The sequence below is a fragment of the Bos javanicus genome, chromosome 2, assembly GCF_032452875.1.
Source record: "Bos javanicus breed banteng chromosome 2, ARS-OSU_banteng_1.0, whole genome shotgun sequence".
Lineage (NCBI taxonomy): Eukaryota > Metazoa > Chordata > Mammalia > Artiodactyla > Bovidae > Bos > Bos javanicus.
Window position 1 is genome coordinate 119,166,746 of NC_083869.1, and position 19,215 is coordinate 119,185,960.

The 19,215-nt window shown below is 44.1% G+C and overlaps 1 protein-coding gene across 6 annotated transcripts in view; it reads left to right on the forward strand.

Moving 5' to 3' along the window:
- Positions 1-19,215, forward strand: part of ARMC9 (armadillo repeat containing 9) — a 179,202-nt gene that overhangs the window by 66,806 nt on the left and 93,181 nt on the right. For all 6 annotated transcript variants that reach the window (XM_061388069.1, XM_061388098.1, XM_061388119.1 and 3 more), the window contains exons 15-17: positions 367-506; positions 1,651-1,727; positions 5,444-5,518. In XM_061388069.1, coding sequence (XP_061244053.1) covers positions 367-506; positions 1,651-1,727; positions 5,444-5,518 — 292 coding nt within the window. The remainder of the gene's footprint in view (positions 1-366; positions 507-1,650; positions 1,728-5,443; positions 5,519-19,215) is intronic.

Here is a 19,215-nt window from a genome sequence, read left to right on the forward strand (position 1 = left end):
TAGGAAGTCTCCTTACTGCCTTATTTTTCTTTAACCTTTTAATGATACCCCTGAAAGGTAAAGAGTTTATTGTTAGGAATTCCTTGGAGATCCTGTGGTTAGAACTCTGTGCTTTCACTGCCGAGAGGGCATGTATTCAACCCCTGGTGAGGGAACTAAGATCCCACAAACCACGCGATGTGGCCAAAAGAAGAAGAAAAAGAATTTATTGCTGTAGTTTCAGTTGTATAGGTCTAAAAGTAAAGCAGTCCTTTGAGTCCGTAACCTCTATAAAGTTCCTTTTCTGATATGCACTCACACTACTGTGTTCTCTTACATGGAAGGTTTCTTACCGGCTTTAATCACCTGTCGGCTATCTCATCCTAGGCGCCCACTGCAGACAGCGATGATTCAAGATGGCCTCATCTTCTGGCTGATTGACATCCTGAAGGAGCCCGACTGCCTGTCTGACTACACGCTCGAGTACTCGGTGGCCCTGCTCATGAACCTCTGCCTCAGGAGCGCAGGTCTCACAGCCCTACTCCCCTCCCCAAGCTCTGGGTTGGCTTTCATTTTTCCCTCTTAGAAAAACTCAAAACAGAGTGTGAAGCATATCCAACTAGGTGTAAAGCTATTGAATCCCTAAAGCCAACATGCCACCCTGGCCTTGGAAAGAAGAGTTTATGTTATTCAATTATATGCAGTATATATATTAAGAGAAAATTGAATTACATTATATTTTTCTCCCTCTTTGTTACATTATTCAAAGGTAGGAAATGAAGAATTATGACCTGTTTTATCTGAAGACAGAGAAGTACATTCCTAAGATTCTATGGGATTAAGTTGTGGCATTAATCTGACGTTACAGCAGAGCAGTGACGTTCAACCAGACTCCCTGCTCTTAATCACAGTCGCCTTTTCCATTCCATCTCCTAGAGATGGGAATTCCCATGTGACATCTCTGGTCATTTATGTCTTGATCAATAAAGGGAGTGATTTTCACTCTCCCAACAGATTCCACCCCACTTAAATGATCTGTTTCCTGAAATGGAAGAAGCCTCCTTAGAAGAGCTTCCCTGAGCAGTCCCAGTGTTAGGAGAAGGCTACCTAGATAAATAGCTCAGGGGTACTTGTGAGAAGCACCTTCCCCCTCAGATGCTGTGGAATCTGAACCACCTGTGTGGTGTTGACTGACTAAAGGACTTCTTTCAGAGTTCTCTTTTGAAAAACAGCATATGCAAATTTCCTAGCTTGAAAGCATTTATCAGGTTATAATCAGCTTTTCTTGATTATCATCAGTGTATCTTCAGTGATTACTATGATGTTTAGAACCACTGAGACAGCCGTTGGTTCTTCTGTGATGGTGTGTGCGCTTGGGAGGAGGGCATCGCTCTGCGATTCCTTGTGGTTCCTGTAGTGAGCGGCTCTGTGCTCTGCCGAATGATGAGAACCACTGGGGCCATGTTGCCCTGTACTGAGCTACTTAACCTCTACGTCGCCTTTTGAGGTGGACCCTAATGATTTCCAAGGGACCCCAGAGGGAGAAACAGGGCCCCACCCAAGATCACCCAGCTCATAAGCAGAGAAGCCGAGATATGTTTTTAAATCTGCCTGACTTGTGCCTCTGAGTTTAGACGTGACCTGTTCTGTTTTGCTGTTTTTCTCCTAAAGGGAAGAATATGTGTGCCAAGGTGGCGGGCCTGGTGCTGAAAGTCCTTTCGGATCTGCTCGGCCATGAAAACCACGAGGTACCCAGTCAGCGCCGCTGGCCCCGGGCTCATGGGAGGGCTGGCCCTGGGTACTTACCTCATCACCTTCCTTCAAATATCTGTATAACCTGTGCCAGAGCTTTCTGTCAAATTTTGGAACCCGGAGCAGGAGGCGGCTTCCGGCTTCCGGTGTGTGAGCACAGCCGCCATCGCTGGTCTGTGCGGCTCTCTCCTGGGCGTTATTTTTTTCCTCCTCCCCCTCTCCCCACCCCTTCACCCCTCCCCTCCACTATGGCGTTCCTCTACTGAGTTTAATATATGGCCCTGGACGTGTACATAACCTGGTAGTGTATTTAATATTGTGGGCATGATTAATTTGTATAAATAGCAGTGCCCTCTCCATCTCAGTCTTTTCTTACTCTCTTCCCCGCGTCTTTAGGTCCTTTCTCCGTTGCTCTCTGTCCATCTAGAGCCTTCACTCTCGCCACCACACAACAGCCCCCTGTTGGCAGCCCTTCTGTTTCACTCGTCCAGCCCCCAGGGGTGTGCCTCCCCGCCCTTTGCGTCCTCCGTGGACATCTCCACCCTTACCCCTTCAAGACCCAGGCCAGGGCGTCCCTGAGGTGTAGACACTGGTCAATGCCTGCTCACCCTGTACGTCAGGGTCCTGTCAGGTTGTCCTGCGGAGTGGCCGGCCTCGCTTCTACCCTCGCCTGTGTCCTCCCCAGCCCTGGGGAGGTTTTCTAGCCTATAGGGCTCAAGCCCTTTTTAAATGGAACAGAGGTCTGGATGAGCTAACACACAGTGCGGTTCTTCTCTCACCTGCTTGCTACAAATGCCTTTGCAGAAACCATGGCACCGCTTTGCACCTGAAGCCTAATCTCCGCAGAGCTCTGCCCTCCTTAGCTCGGGCACAGGGCTGTCTCCGCAGGGGGACCGGGTCCCACTGGATCAGAGAGAAGCCCTCGGTCTCCCCACATCTGTTCCCATTTCAGACAGCTCTATCCTGGCCGTTCCTTTCACATCTCATGTTCCCCCAGCACCCCTGCAGCTGAGTGACCTGGACTGCTTTAGCGAGTGGAGGCTTATTCATGTTTACAGTGCCTGAAAGTGAAAATCGCTCAGTCCTGTTAGACTCTTTGCAACCCCACGGACTATGCAGTCCACGAAATTCTCAAGGCCAGAATACTGGAGTAGGTAACCTTTCCCTTCTCCAGGGGATCTTCCCAACCCAGAAATTGAACCCAGGTCTCCTGCATTGCAGGTGGATTCTTTACCAGCTGAGCCATAGGGAAGCCCAAGAATACTAGAGTGAGTAGCCTTTCCCTTCTCCAGCGGATCTTCCTGACCCAAGAATTAAACCAGGGTCTCCTGCACTGCAGGCGGATTCTTTAACAACCGAAAGTCCTATTAGGAAAGCCCTTACAGCGCCTGCCGTGCCTTTATATTTTAAAATCAGCGAGCTCTTAGCTACTTCTAGACCAGAGTGAACTCTCTGTTCCATTTTATTCAACTCAGACAGTTGAAGCCAGTGGGAATTATATCCTGTCACCTAACAGAAAAGTTTGGTTCCAAGTGTCAGAACCATGTCAGCTCTGAAAACTGAATAGACCAAAGGAGTCAGGTCTTGTCATTAACTCTTGCCAAAGCATCTGCTTTGAAAATGAGCAGGAAAATCCATATATATATATATATATATATATAGTTGTTATTCAGTTGCTCAGTCATGTCCAACTCTTTGTGACCTGCAAGCCAGGCTTCCCTGTCCTTCACCATTTCCCAGAGTTTACTCAAACTCGTATCCATTGAGTCAGTGATGCTATCCAGCAATCTCATCCTCTGTCGTCCCCTTCTCCTCCTGCCTTCAGTCTTTCCCAGTATTAGAGTCTTTTCCAATGAGTCAGCTCTTTGCCTCAAGTGGCCAAAATACTGGCATTCAGCTTCAGCATCAGTCCTTCCAATGAATATTCAGGGTTAATAATAATAATAATAATATATATATAATATATTGGAGCCTAGAAATGTCTTTCCTACATAAAATTCTCACACACGTGTCCTTATGAGATAGTCATGGTCTTGAAAAACAAAATCAAGAAGCCATAAAGAAAAAAATACCCATAGTTAAATATATGAACTTCAATCATATAATCATATGGAAAGAGATTTGCATCACATATGACAAAAGCTTTATATCCTTTACATGTAAAGAGCTCTTATACATTGATAAGTAAGAGTCAAACAGAGAAAAATAGGGAAAAAAAGATAAAGTATGTAAAAGGACAGTTTACAGAATAGTAAATCTTGATGATTTACTATAAACATGAAAAGATGTTCAGTTTCTGCTAGTCATCAGGGAAATGAAAATAAAGATAACTATACAATGCCCTCTCTTACCTGTTATATTAGCAGAAATGAAAAGTGATAATAAATCCAGTGCTAGAAAAGGGTGGTGGGAAATGAGTCCTCCTCCCCACCCATGGTATGGAGAGAGCAGAGCATACAGTCCACTCCAAAGGGAGGGCTCATTTATCAAATCCTGTCTGGCTTAATGGTGGGGTTACCTGTGTGATTAAGACATGGGTCCTATCCTTGAAGAGCTCATAGGGGAGACATAAGTATAAATCTTAAAATACACTGAGTCCAGCACAGAAGTGGAGGGCTGTACAGGAAGGAGGGTAGAGTACTCTGTCTGGGCGCTCAGGAAAGGATTCCTCTGAGATATGTGTGAACTGAGTTTTAAAGGATGAGCCATAACTTTCCAGGGAGACATATGTGGGAATAGCATCCCCAGCAAGGTGAGCTGTTAGGACCAGCCCAGGGCATGTCCCAGGTGCTGTGTGTATCAGGGAGTCTCTTAAGTAGTGTGGAACCTGTGCAGTGTGCATTTCAAGTGGCAGGAAGGAAGAAGCCGAGGAAGACTTTACGGAGGCCAAACCTCGAAGGGCCCTGTGTTCTCTAATCAGGAGTTAGAACTTCCCAGGGCATTCCTAGGGGGCTTCCCCAGTGCCTCAGCAGTAAAGAATCTGCCTCAATGCAGGAGATGCGGGTCAGTCCCTGGGTCGGGAAGATCCCCTGGAGGAGGGCATGGCAGCCCACTCCAGTATCCTCGCCTGGAGAATCCCATGGACAGAGGAACCTGGTGGGCTTACAATCCATGGGGTTACAAAGAGTCAGACATGACTTGAAGCAACTGAGCACGCACGCAGGGAGTTTCTATGGAAGGTTTCCGAGATTGGAAGAGGGATTAATACGGCCCAAGTTGTAGACTCTCAGCAATGATATGATGGTTGGATAAAAGGGTGAATGTAAAGGCGGAGAGATCCTTTTGGAGATTCAATGTAGCCCAGGTCATGGACAATGACATCTGAACAAGGACTGTGGCAGCGCATGTTTATAGGAAGGGTTCCCATCAAGGATAACTTGGAGACTCAGTATTAGAGAGGAAGAAGAGAGGAATCAAGGATGCCTCCAGGGGTTCTAGCCTGAGTGGTCAGGAAGACATCAGTTAAACAGTGAAATGTAGCGGGAGTAAGCTGTGGGAGGGAATGGTGCATGCTCTGCTTTGAACTCTCAGTTGTAACCTTTGCCCTGCGATGTGCCAGCGGAGGTGTCTGTCATTTGGAGCTCAAGGGGCTGTGAAGATGGCAGTGGTCACCCTGCTCACCAGCCAGGCTGCTCTCCAGGGTGGTGTGTGATAGTTGAATTGTATGGTGTTTGAGAACTCGCACATGACTGTTTGTTTTCTCCCCTTAAAGATACAGCCCTATGTGAACGGAGCTCTGTACAGCATCCTTTCCATCCCATCCATTCGCGAGGAAGCTAGAGCAATGGTAAGAAAATGTGCTCGTGGGGTCAGTCACCATCCGTCAGTGCCACGTTCAGAGGCTGTTAGCGCAAGGGCTTCCCAGTTGGGCCCCAGGGAGGGCTTCGAAGGGTTTCTAAACTCCCTGGAATTGTATCCCAAACACATATTTGCCGTTTTCTGGGGCCAGAGTTTGTGGTTTTTATCAGATTCTCAAGGGATCTCGTCTGACAGAATTAAGAACTACAGCATCAGAAGTTCCTTTGTTGTTGTTCAGTTGCTAAGCCATGTCTGACTCTTTATGACCCCCTGGACTGCAGCATGCCAGACTTCCCTGTCCTCCACTATCTCCCAGAGTTTGCTCAAGTTCACGTCCATTGGGTTGGTAATGCTGTCTAACCCACCTCATCTTCTGCTGCTCTCATCTCCTTTTGCTTTCAATCTTTCCTGGCATCAAGGTCTTTTCCAGTGAGTCAGATCATCACATCAGGTGGCCAGAGTATTGGTGCTTCAGCTTTGCCATCAGTCCCTCCAATGCATATTCAGGGTTGAAGTTCCTAGCAGATTTATTTTTTGGAAAGTTGTAGACCTTTTTAAAAATTTTAGTGACATTTTAATTGGGGGCTTTGGGAATGCTTATGGATTTCATATCAGGAGAAGCTTAGCAAGAAAATGATGAAATCATCGCTCAGATTCACATCTAGGCCTCCTGGAGGAATTGTGGCAATGAGACCCGGGGCAATCAACACACTCCTTGAAATCCGCAGGCATCTGGTAGCAACCAAGTGGTACAGAGGCGCTGATGAAGATGATCCAACTAGCTGGTTGGAAAAGAGTGAATTGAATATTTAATGTGTTTACATTAGTGCTTGCATTGGAGATATAAAACAAACCTCAGGTGATTAGCATCTTCTTTCGTGATGACAGATGTTTCTAGATCTAATCAAAACCACTGGAGTTTTGTCCTTTTTCCTTACAACGCGTGAAACCAGGTTAATTGTGTGTGTGTGTTAAATGCCTAGGATGAAGGGGTTAAATATGTTTCCACTGTCAGAATACAGGCTAAATTCAGTTTGAGATCAATGAAGCATGCTCTTCCACTTGGCTTTGCTTACTTAGAAGAATTGCTAAATCTTCTAATGGGTCAGCTACAATTACATCAGCAATTATGCCAGAAACACAAACTTACTTAAGGTTTATTCTGTGTGGTCACAGTAAACAATGAAACTGAATTACCTACTGCTTTTAAAGAAAAAAAAAGTTGCTTTCTCAATACAGACCAAGGGAAAAATAAACTTTTATTAAATTCTGCATTATGGTCATTCAGGTGAAAGAGAGAGCTTGTCAGCCAAGGCAGAGAACAAGGAAGAAAGCACGTAGGTTGAAGAAAAGGAAAGAATGGTGGTGACATGGAATCTGAAAGCACAAAGGCCAGACATCCAGGGCCCAGGGGTTGAGAAAGCATGGGGGTGGGGGGTGGTGGAGAAAGGGGACCAAGTCGGGCAAAGAGACTCACTCTTGTTGGACACAGAGGGGATCATCCTAGAGATCATCCAGGCCAGAGAGAAAAGAGGTGGAGAAAGGGACAGCCTCAGAGCCCTATATCCAGGGAGGGCAGTATCCAGAGGTGTCACAACCCCGTCATTGGAGCCCCAGGAGGAGAGGGGAGAGGTAATGAAGAGAAAAAGGGCTGAACAGACAATGATGAAAAAGCATAACCATAGTAATACGGTATCTGGGAATGGGAAACCCCCAAATGTTTGGAAATTAAACAGCATAATTGTATTAGTTTTCTATTGCTTCATAAAAAACTATCCCAAAGTTTAACGTCTTTTGAAAAATTAACGCCTCACAGTTTCTAGAGGACAGAAGTTGGGGAGCACATTAGCTGCGTGGTGCTGGCCAAGAGTCTGTCCTTCGATTCAGCTGAGGGCAGAGGATCCACTTCTAAGCCCGTTGTCACATTGGCTATTGTCCGGGGACCTCGTTTCCCAGCCAGTGGCCTCTCCACAGGGCTTGTCTCTACATGGCAGCTGGCTTACCCGATGAGGGATCCTAGAGAGACAGAGAGTAAGCCAGACAGCAGCCACAGTCTCCTTGGGATGTGTGGAGAGAGTAGCATGGAGACATCCACACTACCATGTGTAAAATAGACAGCCCAGGGGAATTTGCGGTGTGACTCCGGGAACTCACACCGGGGCTCTGTAACAACCCAGAGAAGTGGGATGGGAGCTAGGTGGGAGGGAGGTGGGAGGGAGGGGACACAGCTATACCTATAGCTGATTCGTGTTGATGTTTGGCAGAAACCAACACAATACTGTGGAGCAACTATCCTTCAATTAAAAATAAATAAAATTAATTATACATATATAAAGAAGTGGTTACATTGACCTGTTGCCCTAATGGTCCAGGAGCAAGAGACGAGAATGAAGATAGAACATGAAATCTGGTGCAGTGAGTCAGGGGCCCTGCAGCCTCTATTGGACTGAGGTGCAGAGTCCACTCTGAGTCCAGCTTTTGTTCCTAATTGCAAACTTTCTTTGATCTTATTTTTCTCAAGACACTATACTGACATAGTCTAGATCTCCTTGTTTTTACCCCTGGATGTTCCTTTCTGGGCTAGTCTCGGGAGCAATCAGCAAGTGTTTAGGCAGCGTTCAGGCCTGACTCCAAGCCAGTGTTCCAAGGTTCATGCTCTCATGATCCTAGTCATACTCCCTTCTGGGTCTGGCCTTGGAGTTTGTAACAAGGCGACTATTTTAAGAAAAACATGAACAATAATCATTAACTGATAATCCCTCAGTTTCTTAATATATGCTGTTTTCCCAGATTCTGTTTCTGTTGAATTTCTCAAAGCTGTGAAAGTACATTGTTAGCAATTCCCACTACAGCTCCCCCTTCTTGTTTTTGTAGGAGTAGATACATCAACTGAGCAACTTCTTTCTTCATCAGTTCTCAGATGGTTTCTCTCGTGCATCTGAGGACTAGACACAAGACAGTAAAAAATAGACATCCTGATATTATGGTACCAAGCAATCCTCCTCCTAAAGTTTTAATCCACATCATAGGGTTACGTTTATGTAAGCTTTCCTCAATTTCTTCAAATAAATTCTTCTGGGAGTAGTTGTAAGTGAGCATTCTGTATTTTAGAAATAGTAGCCTGTGATTGGGAAATATCCAAGGATAGATTATCACAAACGTGTCCTCTCAAATGTTTAGATAATTGATCCCAAGTATATGCACTTTGATGCTACTTATGAGGTGTGACACCAAATGAAGAGATATTCCCATAACACTTAAGACGAATTTGTAATTTGAAACTTTGTACTTCATCCCCTTGTAGGAGAACTGCATTTCCTAAATCAATCAATCATTCGTTAATTTCTTGGTCCGTGTGGGTTTGACTTCTCCAGGCAGAACTTGCGTTTTGGTGCCGCGCTGTACCAGTGTAGCTGTTTGTGTAGTTTGATGCATTGCCACCCTGGCTACTACCTCGGTGGTGGCTATAGCAATAATTCCCATAATAGCTGCTACAAGTAGTCCGATAAACCTTTTGGAACATTGTAGTACTTTCTTTATAACCTTTAAAAGAGCATGTGTTTCAGGGGAGCCTTCCCAGGGTCTGGTTTGATTTACTGGAAGCCATATTCCCAGTCTCCTTCTTAGTATAACAAATGAGTGATGAGAATTACAAAGAATTTAAGCAGCTATATAATTTGCAATCCTGGCAAGAAAGTGCTTATACACTTTCATTGATAAAAATTGTTCCTTTCGAGAACACATAAGGATCTCTCACACAAGCATGAATATAGAATGTCCAGTTTGTACTGGTGTTAAATGTCAATGAATAATTAGTTTTATTGGAATAATGTCCATCCCAAATTTGGAATTTTTCAAGACCTAAAGCCAATTCCCAACTCCCTTCTTGCCCTCTTCCTTGATCTAATTGTGGGAAGGGGAGTGACATGCCAATACCATGTCATATAGTTGGATGATCTGAATGAGTGGTAGCATTGGTATGGTTAAAGACTTTATGCACCTGCCAATGCAGCCTTTTGTGAGGATTGCAGGACTGATTTTGATGAGAGCAGTTAGAGACTGCATACCCTGTAGGGGACCAGTCCCATACAATTCCGTAGGAACCATTCATCACAATTACTCCCTCAGCCCTGTGGCAGTTATCCCACTGAGTACGACCTTGTTTTTCAGTCCACAGGTCACGATGCTCGCCTAAAGGTCTGTCCGATTTGGTGTCATTATTGGGTTCTGAGTTGTCATAAGCAAAACTCAGACCAGAGAGAAGATGTAGCTGAACCTTAAGATAGTTATGATTTAAAGAATTAGTGGACAGCCGGGCTTGCATAGATAATTAAAGACATCCTGTAGCCGGTCCTATACAAATTGGCCTGGATTCATACCCATAAGTAACATTGTAGGGAGTCCTTTTTTCTTGTTTAAAAAGAGGAGGGCATGTACCTTCAGGCCCTGGTATTCAGAAAGAATTATTAACGTAAACGGAGATCATAGAATCCCCCCAAACAATGGGTTTTAGTAGTGGGAGGCTAGGTATGTATGCCCAATAAGTATAATTTTTAGATTCAGCTGTTGCTAGGGGATATACTCACTGCGGTGGTGATATGAGCAAACATGGAAACAGCCAGATTGTTAGGAGTGACAGCTTTCCCTTCATTTTCTAAGATCTCCTCTGATTTCTGTGTTAACCTTTTAATTTGTCCCCAAGTGGGGATCTTGTTCCAATGCGTCAACGAGAGGGGAATCGTCGTCTTTGTCTGTCTCAGACTCAAGCCTTCGAAACTCATTACTGGGGCCTCTACATCTCATGAGAAGTGTCTCTCCCGTGGGATATGATATGGTTTCAGATGACACGAGGGAATCCAAACGGGTGTTTCTGAATCACCTGGCGAAACGCCCAAGGCTTCTGTTGGAGATGTGGTTATTGCAACCGTCTGGCATGTACGACAAGTCTGCACAGTCTGTTTTGGTTGAGACCAAGTGATATGAGACTTGGTTTTTAAACATTTTGAATTACAGTGTGTCAGATCATGAAAGGCTGATGCCTCTGTAAAGACTGGAAATAAAATGGCATCAGCTTGAGCATTTCCTTCTGTTAAGGGCCCTGGTAAAGTAATATGAGCCCGAATTTGAGTAATGTAGAATGGAAATTGTCGGTGCCTTATCACCCATTGTAAATTTGTAAAAAGCGTGTATAATGTGGATGGGATAGTATCCGTAATAGTTGCTGTTTCTCTATGTTTAGTGACATGTGCAGAATATTGAGAATCAGATAAGATATTAATTGCTTGGGGGTTATTTTGTAATGCACGTGTAATAGCCAGAATTTCTGCTTGTTGTGTGGAATATCCAGGTGTTGCAATAACTAGCATAAATGCGCCTGTATATCCTGCTTTTCCTCGGGTAGTGCCATCTGTAAAAATGAAAAGAGCAGTGGGAATGGGCTTGACACTAGTAATTTTAGGCAAAATCCATCTTGTTTGTTTTAAAAACTGCCAGATAGGTAAATCAGTATAGTGGTTGTCGATTTGTCCAATATAGTCAGCTAAAGGTAGTTGCCAAGTTAGTGGCTTTTGAAGAGAATGTTTAATTCTTTGGAGGTTAGTGTAGTGCAAATAAGGCAGGGATCATGTCCAGTAAGTTGCTGAACACGTTCTCTTCCTTTTAGAATTATAGTGGCTGTATGTGTAAATAAGGGGTAATAGATTTTCTTTGTGAATTAGCTAAGAATATCCCTTCAGTTTGCATTATCAACCCAGTAGGGGAATGAGGGGTAGGGAAGACAAACAACTGGAGAGGCTCTAAAGGGTCTATTCTGTCTCTCTGGTGGTTTTGTACTGCTTGTTCTATAATTGCTAGATTTTTCTCAGCCTCAGGAGTTAGCTGTCAGGAGCTATTAAGCTCTGGATTTCCTCTTAACAGAGAGAATACATGGGATAAAGGATACATTGGAATCCCTAACTTAGGTTGAATCCAGTTAATATCTCCTAATAGTTTTTGTAAGTCATTTGGAGTTTTCATTGAGTCTCTGCGTATTTGCACCTTTTGTGGTTTGATTGTAGTACGGGTAACTGTGTTTCCTAAGCACTGAGAAGGTTCAGTGTATTCTAGTTTATCAGGAGCCGAATACAGGCCAGCACATTCTGAGCATTCCTTTTAGCTTTAAAAACAATTCCTATAGGCTATCAATATTAGGTAAGGCACATAATATATCATCCATATAATGAATAATACATGCATGAGGGAATCATTGCTGTGCTAGGTACAAAATTTTGACAAATACTGGGACTATTAAGCATACCTTGAGGTAATACAGTCCATTGAAATCTTTTATGTGGCTCCTTTAAATTAATGGAAGGAACTGAAAAGGTGAATCCAGGTTGATCACCAGGGTGTAAAGGAATAATGAAAAAACAATCTTTAAGGTCAATAACAAACAAATGCCAATTTCTTGAAATCATATTAGGATTAGGTAGGCCAGGCTGTGAAGCACCCATTGGAACAATAATAGCATTAACAGCTCTCAGATCAGTAAGTCTTCTCCATTTGTCAGATTTCTTTTGTATAATGAACACCGGAGAAGTCCAAGTGCTAAAGGACTCAATAATACGTCCCTTGCTCAGTTGTTCATTAACTAATTCATGTAAAGCCTCCAATTTTTCTTGTTTTAGAGGCCACGGCTCTATCCACACAGGTCGATCAGTTTTCCAATTAAGGTATGGGTGTGGGTGGGGGAAGATTAATACGAGCAGTGGGGTGGTTCGAAATCTTGAGTAGTCAAAGGATAGTCTTCCTTGTTGATTTTTGCCCAGTCTCAATCCTTGTATATAACCTTGACTGAACACAATTTGGCAACTGGCCTTGATCTCTTGATTTGGAGGAATATGTATCTCAGCATGCCATTGTTCCAAGAGATCACGACCCCATAGATTGACAGGTATAGCAGCCATATAAGGTTGGATGGTGGCTGGATGTTTATCAGGCCCTGAACAAGACAGCACCATAGCACTTTGTTTTAATCTTGTGCCTGTCCTAGACCTGCAATAGATATTGGAGCAGGCCCAGTGGCCATGCTTTAGGCCAGTGTTTAGAGCTGATGATAGAAACCTTGGCTCCAGCATCTATTGAACCTTGAATGTTTTTGCCACTTATATTGACTTGACAAGTGGGTCTGGATTCCAAAATCTTTTCAGTGAGAAAAATACCAGCCTTGGCTGTGCTTCCAAATGCCCTGGAGCCTTCTTTTTTGTCTGACTGTCCTATGCCCACATAGTGAAGTGAAAGTCACTCAGTCATGTCTGACTCTTTGCGACCCCATGGACTATACAGTTCATGGAATTCTCCAGGCCAGAAAACTGGAGTGGGTAGCCTTTCCCTTCTCCAGGGGATCTTCCCAACCCAGGGATGGAACCCAGGTCTCCCACATTGCAGGTGAATTCTTTACCAGCTGAGCCACAAGGGAAGCCCAGGAATACTGGAGTGGGTAGCCTATCCCTTCTCCAGTGGATATTCCTGACCCAGGAATCGAACTGGGGTCTTCTGCATTACAGGCAGATTCTTTACCAACTGAGCAATGAGGGAGGCTGAGCAATCCTATCCACTTTAGAAACCTTCCAGGGAAGAGTGGTAGACGCCATAACCTTCAATTCTCTTTCATAATCATTGTCTGTAACTCGGTGTATGAATTTGAACTCCCTGGGAAGTCAGCCCCGATCTTCCTCACAATAATCCAACTGTCCCCTGTGGAAGTGGAGGATGGCGGGGAGGAGCCAGAGGAAAAAAAAAATCCCTCATCATTTTCTTCGGAAGCCGAGGAAACAGGTTTCGAAGATGGCTTGCCCATTTCCCCAGTCTTTACATATTCTGGATTTTCAAGAGTCATCATCACTTTCATCAAAAGAATCAGAAGTCTGCAAAGGTTCCAGTACTGACTTAACTAATGCCCACGTACTCCAAATAGAAACAGGGAGCAGAGTTCCTTTTGCATGTTCTTTTTCTTAACTCAGCTCCAACCTTTTCCCAGACTTTCAAATCTAAGGTCCCTCTTGACAGGAGCCAGCAGCAATATTTATCCACTGCTTGCAACAATTCTAATAATCGCCCTTCACTAATAGAAGCTCCTCCCACTTTTGAGAGCTGTCTTAGTAAACAAATATACAGGCAATGGTGTTCTACACTCTCAACATTTCCCATTTTAACCCTGATTAAATGCCAGAAGGATTTACCCGTGGGAATTTTCAGAGGCCTCTTAACTATCCCAGGTTCTGCATCGCTGTAGTTTTACTTTCGCTTGTAGCTATCTTCCGCTCCGGCCCCACGTTGGGCGCCAGTTGTTGCCCTAATGGTCCTGGGAGCGAGCAACAAGAATGAAGACAGAACACGAAATCTGGTACAGTGGGTCAAGGGACCTGCAGCCTCTATTGGCCTGAGGTGCAGAGTCCACTCTGGGTCCAGCTTTTGTTCCTAATTGCAGACTTTCTTTGATCTTATCTTTCTCAAGACACTACACTGACATAGTCTAGATCTCCTTGTTTTTACCCCAGGCCATTCCCTTCTGGGCTAGTCCCAGAAACAGTCAGCAAGTGCTTAAGCAGTGTTCATGCCTGACGCCTTGGTGTTCCAAGGTCCATGCACTCATGATCCCAGCCATACTCCCTTCTGGGTCTGGCCTTGGAGTTTGTAGCAAGGCGATTATTCTAAGAAAAACATGAAATATAATGATTACCATAGTTTCTTAATATATGCTGTTTTTCCAGATTCTATTTCTGTAGAATTTCTCAAGGCTGTGAAAGTACATTATTAGGAATTGCCACTACATTGACCAGCCCAGGAACAGTGTGGGGCACACTCAGGAGTATGAATTCCAAGAGGTGGGGTCATGTTGGAGCCTGTCTGCCACTCGCTTCTAAGTCATCTCTGGATCAGAGAAATCACAGTGAAATTAGGGCTATTAATCTTTTGACATCATCATCACAGTGAAGTCGCTCAGTCCTGTCGACTCTTTTGCGACCCTGTGGACTGTAGCCTACCAAGCTCCTCCATCCATGGGTTTTCCAGGCAAGAGTACTGGAGTGGGGTGCCATTTCCTTCTCCAGGGGATCTTCCTGACCCAGGGATCGAACCTAGGTCTCCCACACTGCAGACAAGGTGCATTACCATCTGAGCCACCAGGGAAGCATCTTTTGACATATATTACAAATATTTCCCCAACTTTTCATTTGTCTTTTAGTTATGGGACTTTGGTCATATGGCAGTTAACTCTGTAGTTAAATCTATTAATATTGTCCTTTATAGTTTCTGACATAAGTTTCTATACACCCTGTGAATTATTAACTTTAAAAAGAAAATGTGGGGAACTTCCCTGGTGGTCCAGGGGCTAAGACTTCGCGCTCCCAGTGCAGGGATCCGAGGTTCAGTCCCTAAACAGGGAACTGAATCCGACCTGCTAACAGAACCAGCACGGCCAAACAGATGAAAGACAGAAAGCACAGACTGATTCGGTGAAGGTGTAAGCAGCGTAAGCTTCCCTCTGGCATTTTAACTGGGGTCCAAGCCTAAGCAAACGGAGAACTCTTTTGGACACATCATCTAAGCAGTTGCCCATTTATTTAGAAGAGAGGCCTCTAAGGGAGGTTATAGCTTCAACAGGGTTTTTCTAAAACCCCGAGGTCTCCCCTCATTTCACTCTTATCCTTGAGTTTTTAGGTTGAAAAAGAGTATTACATCTTTTTTCCATGTAACAGTAATAAAGGAAACCAGACAGTGAGGAGAACGTGGTCTGTCATCTCCCCACCTTAGCATCTGCTCACACACAAAGCCAAGATGGGGCAGGGCTGATGTTCAGATCAGGCCAGTGTTTGCAATTCGTGTCAGCGCAGTCATTCCGGAAGGAAGTTTGGCAGTATATGTGAAAAATTATGAAAACCTCCATGCTTTGGATTCATTCATTTTCTTCTACCAGTGCAAAGAAGAGTTTTGCACATGAAGTTGCTCATTCCAGGATTTTTGTAACAGTGAAAAAACAGAATGTAAATGTGTGGTAATGCCTGCTCATGAAATTACAGTTCTTTTGCTCACAGTATTAGTAGCTACTGAAGATGATAATTAGAAAAAGCAGTATGAGACAGTATGGAAACTTTTTATTGTGTAATGGGGGATAAAAGAAGAATATGGCATTATTATTACAATAACTCTGTTTTTGCAACTGTGTAAAACATTTGTGTGCTTGTGGGAAATGACAAAGAATACATAAAAATTATATTAGTAAAAAAAAAAATTATATTAGTACCAAATGCTACTATGGTGGTCCTAATGCCAAAAAAAAAAAGAAAAAGATAGATGCGTGCCCTGAGGCCTATTTGAAATTTAAGATCCCTTCAGGGTCTGGGGCTGGAGAGCAGATGCAATCAAGAGGGCTGCTCTAATGCCAACTCCAAGGCCTTCTTGCCCCCAGGGAATTGTTGGCGTCAGACCTCCTCCCTGGGATCTAAACCTCAGCCAGACATGGCGCCCTGGGCTGGAGCAGACCAGATGCTCGGTCAGTTGTGAAGGCTCTCAGAGTCTCCGGGAGAGCCAGGGAGCTGGGCTTAGACACCACGGACCTGGGAGGAATGCCCACCCACCCCCACGGGGCTGCTCCAGAGATACCCTTGCTGTGCCTTGCACCCTGGCCCCAGGCCATTCTCGCACTGCCATGCGGGAAACTCAGCCCTGCTGTCCCCAGAGGCCGGATGCCACCCCAGCCAACTCTCCCAAAGATGTGTGTCCCTGTGTGCCTGATTCTTCACATGGCCCACTGCTGAATCAGTCTCACACGAGCACGTCTGTTTGTCGTCAGGACTGAGAGGTCATCTGCCCGCATGCCCCTCGCTCAGGGGAGCCTGGGAATGCTCAGAGTCTGGCTGCCACTCTGGGAAATGAACACACCGTAGGAAAGCTGTGTCAGGTGTTCATCAGCTCCAGCTGCAGCAGTTGTCCTTTACGGATGGTAGGCCTGCTTGCTGTATTCCATGGCCTCCATGATGAGGGGGCCTTTCAAAATTCAAAACAGACAGGATAAATTGATACGGCATTTTTACTTACATATTTCTTTTAAATATTTATTTGTTTGCGCCAGGTCTTAGCTGCAGACGCGGGATCTTTAGTTGCAGCATGTGAGATCTAGTTCTCCAACCAGGGATTGAACCTGGGCCCCCTGCTTTGGGAGCAGAGTCCCAAACACTGGACCCCCAGGGAAGTCCCTATACAGCCTTTTTAGAAAGCAATTTAGTGATATGTATAATGGTCCTAAAAAATATTAACATTCTTTGCCCAGGAATTCTACTTCTGGAGCTCCATACAAGAACACGAACAAAGATTCATGTATCAAAATATCCATCACTGCATTCCTGATCATAGTGGAAAGTAGGAGACAACTAAATGCCGGGCATGGTTAAGGAGGGACTGGTTAAGTCAGAACAGAGGCAGAGGGTCAGTCGGGAGCTGACGAGCCCAGGACGGTGTTTGAATGTTGCCTCTGCGACTTCCCAGTACCTCATGGTGTATCGTTGGGCTTATGACTTATTCTCTCAGTGGCAAAGTGGGTATTGTTTTAGTATCAAATTCATAAGACCATTATGAGAATTAAAAGAGCTGACACATGTAAAATATTTAGAACAGTGCCTGGCACATAGCAAATATTGGGAAAATATTAGCTATTATTGTTATAGTTATTAAAATTGTGTTTATAAAGAATTTACTGACATTCAAACAGTCATAGGGTTTAGTTGAAAAACAGCAGTCAGTCTTATATTGTCAATATGATGTCAGTTATGTAAACAGTGCCCATAAAAGGAGGGCATATCTCAAAACGTCCACAGTTTTTTTAATGTCTGAGTGTAGGGGCTTGTGGATAATTTTAATTCTTTTCCTTTGTTTGTGAAAAAGTGAAAGTCGCTCAGTCGTGTTCCACTCTTTGCAACCCCATGGACTGTACAGCCCATGAAATTCTCCAGGCCAGAATACTGGAGTGGGTAGCCTTTCCCTTCTCCAGGGGGTCTTGCTGAGTTTAGTTTACCAGTTTTCTGCAGAGAACCTATATACCTTCCCTGCTAAAAGAAAGTATTCATGTGCACCTGACACATATGTTTATGTGTTTTTTTAAATTAGTTGATTATTTTAGCTGTGCTGAGTCTTCGTTGCTGCATGGGCTTTTCTCTAGTTGTGAAGCATGCGGGGCTACTCTCTGCTTGCAGCCCGTGGGCTCAGTACTTGTGGCTCGAGGCTTAGTTGCTCCAAGGCATATGGGATCTTCCCAGAGGAGGCGTCGAATCCATGTATCCTTAACCACTGGGCCACCAGGGAAGTTCTGTTTATATTTCCCAAGAGAAATTTCTCGTGAAGACCCGTAGTGATGTAAGTGTGGACTGTTTGGGTCGGAACAAAATAGAACACTAGAGAGAGCTGACCTGCTGAGCGTGAAAGGAGAGTTAGAAATTACTTGGACTGGATGGTATTTGGTGCATGTCATAGGCCCTGACAGGGGCTTTATCTATTTCATTCCCAAAAGACCCCCAAAGCAGTTCCTGTAGTTGTGCCCATTTTGCTGTGATGAAATGAGGTTTAGAGGTTAAAACCCTTGCCTGGTGGCATAGCCAGTGAGCAGCTGGTCTGGGTGGTTTGGCTCCAGTGTTTGGGACACACCCCCGAACCTTTACCTAACGAGGAATCTGCATGTGATCCATCCTTTTCTTTCCTTCAGTACTGCATACAGATACAGTCTTCCGTGTGATTGTCTTTATGACGGTCTCTAATCTCAGCGAGCTGGCAGAAATGGACATTCCTTGTTTCTCTGCTTTTAGCACACATTCATATTCTTATTTTCACGTATCTGGCTGATATACAAATACCTGCTCTCTTACCCTTTACATCTGCCTTGGCATTTTTATTTGGCCTGGATTATCTGAAATGACATGTTATTGCTTTCATGATAAAATATTTTTATGATTTATTATTCCTATAATTTACATTTTAGCTTAGTAAAATAAACATATGGTTTATGTACTTCACTTATTTTAATAAAATAAATTTCACTTCTCTTAAATATACATTTAATAATAAGTATAAAAATATATGGACTTCCCAGATGGTGCTAGTGGTTCAGAACCCTCCTGCCAATGCAGACGTAAGAGACCGAGGTTTGATCCCTGGGTTGGGAAGATCCCCTGGAGGAGGGCATGGCAACCTGCTCCAGTGTTCTTGCCTGGAGAATCCCATGGACAGAGGAGTCTGGCGAGCTATGGTCCATACAAAGAGTTGGACAGGACTGAAGCAACTTAGCATGCACCTACACACATAAAAATATATATTTAAAAGACGTGAAATTTCTTATGGAGAAATTTTCTATTAAAAAATCTTCCCCCAATAATCTTCCTAATTACAGAGAAGGAATTTGTGTTTTTTTTTTAACCCCCAAGTAACAACTGAGCTAGAGACAGAAGAAAGAGATCAAGTGAGAATTAAAAGATCTTTCAATATATAAACAGTTAATCATTTGCAAGAGTAAACTCTAGCTAAAAAAAAAAAAAAATGGAGAGCCTGAATGAATCGTTTGTCTCACTCCACTGGCAAAAAGGTAAAATGTTGACAGTGGTCAGCTGGTTGGCGGTGATCCTAACCTTTGGTGTTTTAGGGTTTATCCCTCTGCTTGCACTT